General features: G+C 42.8%; 1 protein-coding gene across 1 annotated transcript; it reads right to left on the reverse strand.

The window, feature by feature from the left end:
* Window positions 1-7,213: 7,213 nt before the first annotated feature.
* Window positions 7,214-9,440, reverse strand: LOC129639284 (vasculin-like). The gene has a single exon (XM_055564341.1). The coding sequence runs from the start codon at window positions 8,417-8,419 to the stop codon at window positions 7,511-7,513; it is 909 nt and encodes a 302-aa protein (XP_055420316.1). The 5' UTR covers window positions 8,420-9,440; the 3' UTR covers window positions 7,214-7,510.
* Between the last annotated feature and the right edge of the window lie 956 nt (window positions 9,441-10,396).

A 10,396-nucleotide genomic window follows, 5' to 3' on the forward strand; every position in this document is an offset into this window, starting at 1 on the left:
TGAGCTACTTCACTTCAACACACACACATGCACAGTACTATCACATCATAAACACTGGGTCTATTAAGTGCCGTGTGTTTATCTGTGTAGGTCTGTGTGTCAGGAGACCTGAAGCCAGCAATCTCCAGTGGAAACTGTAAAATTTTTCATGAGAGGGTGGAATGTGTAGGGCTCCCAGATGGATTGAATATGAGGAGAGAGGCTAAACCAAGGAAGGCTGGTGAGCCGCTTGAGCAAGGAGGGGAATGGATAATAGTGATATTTATGGACATAGGGAAAAAAGTAGAGTAACTATTTCCATTTTTGGACTTTTAGGTGAATGTGTTAGAGAATTGAATAACCAGTCTGGCCATCAGGACATTTTCCAGGAATATACCAAGCAAAAGAAGTATGTGCACACGGAAAAATTATGAAATAATGCTCAGCAATATAGATAGACCCAATAAATGGAATAACATGACTTGATTGTTGGATGTTCTTATTGTTATTTAGTTGCTAAGTCATGTGCAATTCTTTTGTAGATTGTAGCCTGCCAGGCTCCTCTGTCCATGGGCTTCTCCAGGCAAGAATACTGGAGTGGGTTGCCATTTCCTCCTCCAGGGGATCTTCCTGACCTAGGGATTGAACCCATGTCTCTTGCTTGGCAAATGAATTTTTTACCAGTGAGCCACCTGAAGTCCTGTTTGATGGATAGACTTTATGATAATGATATTGATTCTCCAGAAAGAGGTGAAAAAGTTCAGAGAACATTTAATAAAAATCCTAATAAATAAATTTATTTTGTTTTGTTGATGTTTGGCAAACATGGTTAGGTTTATGAATAATAGCAGTCTTTGCAGAATAACCAGAATAATAATGAAAATTCTGAAAAACAAGAACATAGTAAAGGGTTCTTTTATAACTGAAAAATCAAGATTTTTGCAAAGTGCTGTAATAAAATCCTGGATGTGTGGGTACAGAAACTGACCCCCAAATATATGCCCTTTCATATATTTGAATTCAGTAAACAATGTGGAGACTTTTGGCTTTCTATCTAGGAAAAAGGAAAAAAACTTAATTAGATCTCTATCTCATAGCATAGATGGTAACAGATTAAAATTTAAAGATGAAAAACAGAGCTTTGAAGCTGTTTGAAAGAAAATGGTTAATATCTTTATAATTTTAGAATAACAAGTAACATTTTAAATCCATATACAGAAACCAAAACTCATAAATAAAAGATTGCTAAATATCTGTTTATCAAAATCTAAAGTATTTTCATGACATATCACCATGAATTTAAAACTTAAAGGTACACAGAAGAATAGATGAGAATATCTGCTATCTCATATTAATAGCTATTCATCTGTTTTTCTATCTCTACGGTGTATCTGGGCTTCCCAGGTGGCTCAGTGATAAAGAATCTGCCTACCAATGCAGAAAATGCAAGAGACGAGAGTTCCATCCCTGGATCAGAAAGATCCCCTGGAGGAGGAAATGGCAACCCAGTCCAGTAGTCTTGCCTGGAGAAGCCCATGGACAGAGGAGCCTGGCGGGCTACAGTCCATGGGGTCACAAAGAGTTGGACACAATTAAGTGACATGCACACAAATACACACCATGTATCTGTATCAGACCACGAGATTGCTGTTTTGGATATAAAAATCCAGCAAGTCAATTGGAGGAAAAAAAAAAAAAAAAGACAGCCAAAGGAAAAATGATTAAAACCTCGCATAAGTGAAGTCAAAAGCTCAGTCGTGTCTGACTCCTAGTGACCCCATGGACTGCAGCCCACCAGGGCCCTCGGTCCATGGGATTTTCCAGGCAAGAGTACTGGAGTGGGGTGCCATTGCCTTCTCTGAAATTAGCAATAACTAGAGTCAAATGGAATAATAGTAAAGCTTGAAGAGATGCTCACGCTCAAGCTCAATTGCGGAAAATGCAATTAAAAAGAAGAGAGAGAAACGTTTTTACTTCCATCAGAGTGGCAAAATCTCTGAACCTGGGAGCACTGTATGAGCAAGGCCAGTGTGTGTGGGCAGTTTGCAGGTAACCAGGGGCGTGGCATCAGTGCCTGCTGTGAGTGCCAGCTATTCCACTGCCAGGATGCACCTTAGAGAAGCTGCCAGATGCCCGAAGACACAGTCAGCGGAGGGGGTGTCTGGCAAAGTGACGGCATTTCCAAGCAGACCCAAGCCACCGTCTTTGCCCTCATGGCGGCTCGATTATGCAACCACCGCTGGATTTAACCATCTTCTGCAGTTATGGTGAAAGTCATACACATACTCATTGACACTTCCCTGATGGACAGGGAAGCCTGGCGTGCTGCAGTCCATGGGGTCGAAAGAGTTGGGCACGACTGAGCGACTGGACTGAACTGAACCGACAGCACAGGGAAATCTGCTCAGCGTAGCCTGGATGGGAGGGGAGTTTAGGAGAGAATGGATACGTGTATGTGTATGGCTGAGTCCTTTTGCGATCCACCTGAAGCTGATGCAACATTGTTAATCAACTATACTCCAGTGTAAAATAAAACGTTTTTAATAATAAAGGGGAACCTGAAAGGTAACAGGGTTTCCTCATTCACAGCGTGATTTTTTCAATGCTACCAGTCTTTCTGTACTGCAGCCTTTCCCTTTCCACATCTAGCCTGTTGTGCAAGCTCTTGCCATAAAGGTACATTTCAGTGGTTGGTGGTGGGCCAGATAATAACCTCGCAGTATTTGTCTAAGTGGAGAGGAGGCATTTATGCAGAAAGGATAATGAGAATTTAACTGCCCGGCCTTCTCTTTTGCTCAACCACTGAACCTTCACTCAAGAACCCCATACTAGAATGGAGCTTTTGGGTACTTATGAAATGACGTTCTCAAGGGCCCTCTCTCCAGAGTTGTTTTCTAGCTTCAACCACACCCACACATGTTGTTGATTGCTGTTGTTGTTTAGTTGCTATGTTGTGTCCAAGTCTTTGTGACCTCGTGGACTGTAGCCCACCAGGCTCCTCTCTCCATGGGATTTCCCAGCCAAGAATACTGGAGTGGGTTGCCATTTCCTCCTCCAGGGAATCTTCTCAACCCAGGGATCGAACCCACATCTCCTGCAGTGGCAGGCAGATTCCTTACCACTCAACCATTATGGAAGTGTGTACATGCCGTTGATATGAACGCAAGTGTGTCAATCAAGCATCAACCTTCTGACGATAAAGTGCGGCTGATTTTGGCTGAGATGACGGTGTGAACTCCGTACACCTACGTCGTGTTGAATGTCCACATGGATACATGCCTCCTGCCTTTCCTGGAACAGGGCAGGTTCAACCCTGAAGTCCTGGCATAATTAATAGCGAGTTTCTCTTCTTTCTAGTATAAGGCTCCAGGTCTGGACAATAGAATTATACAGTCATCCTTTCGGTTCAGTTGTTCAGATCAGTTCAGTCGCTCAGTCGTGTCCGACTCTTTGCCACCCCATGAACCGCAGCACTCCAGGCCTCCCTGTCCATCACCAACTCCCAGAGTCCACCCAAACCCATGTCCATCGAGTCGGTGATGCCATCCAACCGTCTCATCCTCTGTCATCCCTGTCTCCTTCCGCCTTCCATCTTTCCCAGCATCAGGGTGTTTTCAAATGAGTCAGCTCTTTGCATCAGGTGGCCAAAGTACTGGAGTTTCAGCTTTAGCATCAGTCCTTCCAAAGAACACCCAGGACTGACCTCGTTTAGGATGGACTGGTTGGATCTCCTTGCAGTCCAAGGGACTCTCAAGAGTCTTCTCCAGCACCGCAGTTCCAAAGCATCAACTGTTTGGCCCTCAGCTTTCCTCATAGTAACCCCATGATTAATGAAGTGCCATTCACTGGGGCAGGATGCCATGTCATGTGTGTCTACTCCGGCCGACATAAAGCACTCCTTCGACCTCATGTGTGTGTGTGAAGGGGCCCAGAGACCCTCCTTGACTCGCTTCCATCATCCACATCCAGAGCCCTTGGCTCACCCTCACTCTGCACATGGGTTTGGAGGTCCTGAAGGACCTTTACCCATGCTGACTGTTCCGCTGGGCACTCTGGCTACACTGACCTCTCTGTTCTTCTAAAGACGTAACCCTGGCTTCCTGTAGTCACATATGTTTCTGCGAGGACTTTCCTTCAACTGAAGTCGTCTTTCGTCAGCACAGCGCTCGTGCTGTAAGATTACGCCCGGTACCGGATGCGTCGTGCATCCCCAGGACCTGAGCCATGTCATTGTGTGGGAAACTTCCAGGACCTTAAAGGCTGACGTGCCTGTGTGTGCCATGGGCCTCAGAGCGCTGGGCAGCAACACTCCCTGGGAAGCGTCCTCCACAGATGACACATGCAAGTTTTAAAACTTTTTTTTTTTTTAAGTTTTTTATTTTGCATTAAAGTATAACTGATTAGCAATCTTGTGATAGTTTCAGGCGGACAGCAGAGGCACTAAACCATACATGCACATATATCCATTCTCCCCCAAACCCCCCTCTCATCCAGGCTGCCACATGACATTGAGCAGAGTTCCCTGTGCTGTTTAGCAGGTCCTTGTTGGTTCTCCATGTTAAAGACAGCAGTGTGTCCATGTCCATCCCAAACTCTCTAACTGTCCCTTCCCCCATCCTTCCCCCTGGTGACCATAAGGTTATTACAGAGTATTGAGCAGAGTTCCCTGAGCTGTCCAGCAGGTCCTTCTTGGTTCTCCATGTTAAATACAGCAGGGTATACGTGTCCACCCCCAACTCCCTAAGTGTCCCTTCTCCCCAGACAGATGCAGGTTGTTCTGTAATATCCCAGCTTTCTCACCCCTTGGGTGAGATAATTCCAGCACTGGCGTTTCACCCCAGCCTCCACAGTTTGCTCGCGGGATGAAGTCCCAGTTGCAATTCACGATAGCTTGCTACTAGCATCCATTCCATGGGCTGCCTTCCCTTCCATAGCTTCCCTCTCCTCTCCCCAGTGAGTCCCTCCAAACAGACCACTCGTGGTCCAACCTCAGCCTCAGGGTCTGTTTCTTTGAGAACCCCATTTAAAGAAGTCTAGCTCTGCACTCTCTCCAGAAGCTCTGTTCCTTCATTAGCCCTTATCTAGATTGTGACTATGTGGCTAGCTCTGTATTCCATGCCTGTCTCCCTGCCTGCGTGGTAGGCATCTGTGTGTGCATGTCTCGTTATCATGATGCTTCACAGAAGCAGGTGCACAGATGAATGAATTTAGTGAGATCTGAGTCTGTGACTCCCAGCAGGCTGTAACTTAAAGACAAACAGGTCTTGAGAAAGCTAGTGGGAAAAGAGATGATAAACCAACGTTGGTCACATTCTTGGCAGTGGCTGAGAACAGGATGAAATAAAGTCTTTATAGTGGGGGCTTGAGGATGAAAGAACAGATAAAAACCGTTTCCAGATCCCTGCTTCAGAGTAGCATCATTCCACCCTCTTTTTGCTTGTTTTTCATCTGAAGATGTGCTGTTGAATCTAAGGATTATGTGTTGAAACTCAAAGTAAGCTCACAGTTAGAAATAGTACTACAGGGCTCACTCCTGTGGCCAGGTGAAAAATCTTGGTGTCAGTGATTGTAAGAGTGTTAGAGATCTTCTGGAAAGTTTTAGGAAAAATCCAGACACCTGTGCTGCTATCCTTTCTTATTAAAGATACTTGGACTCTGCAAACAAGAGGATGGACCCAGGTCTGAAAAATTACCATAATAGACCTTTCATTTAGTTTGAGATATTTTAGCCAGCTTCCCTGAACCATGACTGTTTTCTTAGCTTTTATTTTTGTCATTATTATTATTAAAAGTCCAATTTTCTATATGCTTTCCTGTCAAATGGAGGAACCATAATTTACTTAGCAATAACCTTAACTTTCTGTGTTTCCACTGATTCTTATCTTTCCTATTATAAATCATATTCTTAGAAGAATCTCTGTGTACAAGATTTTTCTGTATTTTTGTCTTATTTCCTTAAAGAAAAATCCTCAAAAAATTTTTTCTCGCCCTTAGCATTTCTTTAACTCCAGTTCTGATCTTGCAAAGCTTTGATCTTCTAGAGAAGTCCCATGACACTTGGGTAATACTTAAAGTGAGTTTTTCTTCACCAAGCGTCTGTTCTATTGGTCCAGCTTTGTGGGCAGGTTAAACCCTTGGTCATCTTTCCTCTGGAGTTTATCCACAGTTCTAAATCCAAGGCCTTGTTTCATCTTGCATTTGATAAATCGACCCAGCTTCCAGCTCTTGCCTGCCTTTGGCATTGATTTCACCTCATGTACAAGATTTCAGTTTTACATGGAGCCTTCAGCGTTACCTGCTCCGGTTTTCTGCATCATTTCTGCTGTTTCGTTTCCATAATCGACAGCTCTCAGCTCTACACATTGACCTGGGCTCAGATCCAGCGGTTGTACCACTTTCTTCCCCGGAGGACCCAAATCTCAGGCTGTACACGGGCCTTCAGATGAAGGAAGGTTTTTTTGCAAATTTCAATTTCTAAACAGAATACCTACTTTTTAAAACACAAATTGTGTCCCATTTAATTTTGTTGGAATGAATTGGGGAATAGGGCGATAAAGTACGATATATGATACTTAAGCGTCCAATTTTTAAGCATATAATCATTGAAAAGGAATTTTATATACTAGAAATTTAAGTTATTTATATCATCTAAGAGGGCTTCCAGAGAAGGCAATGGCACCCCATTCCAGTACTCTTGCCTGGGAAATCCCATGGATGGAGGAGCCTGGTTGGCTGCAGTCCATGGGGTCTCTAAGAGTCGGACACGACTGAGCGACTTCACTTTCACTTTTCACTTTTATGCATTGGAGAAGGAAATGGCAACCCACTCCAGTGTTCTTGCCTGGAGAATCCCAGGGACTAGGGAGCCTGGTGGGCTTCGGTCTATGGGGTCGCACAGAGTCGGACACGACTCACGTGACTTAGCAGCAGCAGCAGCAACAGGAGGGCTTCACAGATGGCGCTAGTGGTAAAGAATCTGCCTGCCAGTGCAGGAGAAGAATGGACAGGGTTTCGATCCCTGGATCGGAAAGATCCCCTGGAGGAGGGCATGGCAACCCACTCCAGTATTCTTGCCTGGAGAATCCCGTAGACAGAGGAGCCTGGCGGGCTACAGTCCATAGATAGGGTTGTAAAGAGGTGGACACATCTTACCTGACTTAGTATACACACAGGACATATTTTTTATTTATTTTTTTTTTTGCAAAACATTACACAATTTTTTTATTATTAAATGAGAAACTCTCATTTGTTACATCGTCACATTGCTAGTCAGAGAAGTGCCGCAGTGATGAAGAAAGTCAATGTTGGATCAACCAAAGTCCTCATTTCTACAACATTCATTTACAAAGAAATAATGTTCCACACAGCCCAACACAACATTCTTGGTTTTCTTCATATTGAAGTCCCCCCAAAAATCATCTTCTAATGGGGTATTTGACTACATAAATTATAGTTCTTCATTTTTACAATTCACCCCAAACTGTATGAGAGATGTATCGCACTAAAATTTCTAAAGCTGTTAGGAAATCCTTCACACATCGTCATCATCTGATGTGTCAGTGCTGATTGTCTCTGTGTGGTCATTCTCAATAGTGGGTTTGAAAGTGCTGTTTTTCCAGGGTCCAAACTTGAAGTCACAGATCAGGCCATTTTTCAAAATGCCATTTTTCCTCAGACCATTCTTCTGTAACTGTTCACTAATAACTTGGAATTCTCTCATTTCATCCTCCGTTAAGGGTGCACATGTTTCATCATTTTCACTGTCTTCTTGCCAACCCATCTCCTTTAACAATCTGTGTCCTGCTTCAAGTGAACTAGAAAGAACATCAGTCTGTGGGAAGGTTGAAGACCGAATGATCTGTTGGGAAATTACTGAGGCATTGCCATTCTCTTGTGGAATTTCATTTTCATCAAAGTTTCGGTTTATATCCCTTTCTTGGTGAGTACTATTGCTGTTATGCAAATTAAATGAGTCGTCATCCTTTTCTGAGCCCACATGGCTTTCATCTTCATGTTCCTCTTCCACTCTGTCCCTTTTCAATGCTTTCAAAAACTCACTCTTTTTATCTGTGCGCATTCGTGTCAGTTTGGTTAGACGAGGCTGCTGATTAAGTTTGTCAACAGGTGAAGAAGAATTTGAGCAATTACACTCTTTCACTGAAGTTGTTGATGGACTTAAATTCTTGGCAGTTGATTTAAAAGCATTAAAGTTGCCAACACCGTATGTAGACTCATGAGGGAAAGAAGTCCCAACTTTATTTTCTTTAGTTTGGCTTTTCCATTGTGTAGGTTTTGTAGGTGGAGCAGCAGGTTTAGGAACTAACCCTTTATAAACACTTGGACCAGTCCCATTCTTAACTGGCTGTGACTGAAGATGTCCTACTACTGGGAATCCAGATAGTTGTAAGTCTTTTGTATTACCTTTCTTAATGACCAGCATCCTTTGAGTTCTAGATTTAGGATTCGGGGGATACTCTAAGAGAGGAGCTTGGGAGATTTTTTTGGTTGGGTATGTGTGTGTCTGGGCGTGTAGGCCCCATACACCCGCAGCTAAAGATTTATTCTGATTTGGTTCTCTCTCATATTCAGGATTTAGAGATGGAAAATCCTCAGCCTCAAACTGCTTGCGTTCTCTCTGGTCGTCTTTCCTCCCTGTCTCACTGTCAGGTATGTTGTTTTCATGAAGTCCTTGGCTTTTTCCAGAATGGAAAATACTGCTACGAGAACGGGAACTTCCGCCATGGTATCCCCCTCGATGATTTATGTTTTCAGTACCATTTCTTCCATGTGTACGCCATCCATTTTTTTCTTTCCTTCCAAAGTTACCTCCATTAGGACGTCCAATACCAGAATCAAAGCCATCTGAAGACTTGTGTCGCCGGCGGTTCACATCATAACGATTTTATGTCCATGAAAAGTTTTCAGAATGCTTTTCAAAATTCAGTGACGACTTTGTTGATGACGGTGGAGTAGGAAAATTAAGCCAGGCTGGAGCAAAGTCATGCTGCACCATTTAGGTCCAGTCTCTCCAACTCAGCGAAACAAGGTTTCAACACCTCATGGCAAGTGCAAATTCCAACAGGACTGCACGGGAAGGTGTTGGATTTGTCTCTGTAATCTTTATGTTTTCCAGTTTGTTTTTTTATTTTGTATCCTCTGAAATAATATCCAAGTTCTTTGAAGACACTTAACCTATGGCTATTTGACATAGAGTTACTTCAGTCAGCTACCCATACTTCTGTTTTAAAGTTTTCATATGGCTATCGCCAGAATTAGCCAAGTTCCTTGGATTTTAAGATTTTAAAGTCTTCTTTATTATTCCATGTACTTGTCACTGTTGTACTTATCCACTCCAGATGAAATAATCCAATCTATGAGTCAAAAAGAAAAAACAAAAAGAAAATTTCACATCTGAAGAGCATTCCTAAACATCAGCATAAACAAGAGACACACAGCTATCTCAATACTACCATGCTTCTGGGAAACTGCCACATCTTAAATTTCCACACAAATAAAAGATAAAAGCAAAAAAACTCTGTACTCATTCAATGTCTTCATTTAGAAAAGCAGTCCCATTGTGACATGAAAAGGGCTGAGGTCAAAAATTCCTAAAGCTTTTAATAAAGGTAAAAATAAACTGCCAGGAAACTTCAGCAATATTTAAACAGTAATTTGAAACTGCTGAAACTACTCAGTACACAAATCAAACGTATCTTACAGTTTTGGCTGAAGAACACCAACAACAGGGGAGGGGTTGGGGGGAAGGCAAAAATACCACCAGCTGAAACACTTTAAACCAGTTATATCATCTGTTTGAACCAAAATGCTGAAGAAATGCCTGGATCTCTTTTTAAGTAGCTTGCAGAACTGTTCACTACTATCAATTCACTTCAGAGATGATTCTTGCCAATTTTAATAAACTTCTGGGGTAAAATTATCCAAAAACATTGAAATTCCAAAATGGCCACTTGAAATATCCGGGGCCTTTTACACAAAACCTACAAGATGATCTTCATATCTGAGGAATTCAATCACCCGGCAGCCACGAGATGTGAGGGCTCCCATTTCCTTCTGCCACACCAGAGGTGCCCCTGACCTAGGGGTGCCGCTGCGCTCGATCCCAGGAAGAGCTTTTCGGTACTTTGAATAATCCCCTTTTGCCGCTTTTCCCTCCCCCACAACCAGTGTCAGTCCCCAGGACATATTTTCTAGAATTTAAAGTTCATGCTAGTTCCACTATATTTTTTAAAACTCTATTTCCTCTCCCAGTAGAAGGTGTAAAATAAACATGTAGCCATGGACTTTATTTTACAAAGTAATGTTCACCTTCATTGTTTAAAATATAAATACTCCGAAAATGAATTATTTGCTTTTGAAGTGAATGCAGAGCGAGTGTGGCAGGGCATTATGGAGTCAT

This window comes from Bubalus kerabau, chromosome X (assembly GCF_029407905.1).
Source record: "Bubalus kerabau isolate K-KA32 ecotype Philippines breed swamp buffalo chromosome X, PCC_UOA_SB_1v2, whole genome shotgun sequence".
NCBI classification, from domain to species: Eukaryota; Metazoa; Chordata; class Mammalia; order Artiodactyla; family Bovidae; genus Bubalus; species Bubalus kerabau.

Excerpts from the sequence above, each read along its gene's own strand:
- LOC129639284 (XM_055564341.1), bottom strand. The coding sequence starts at position 8,419 with ATGCTGGTCATTAAGAAAGGTAATACAAAAGACTTACAACTATCTGGA.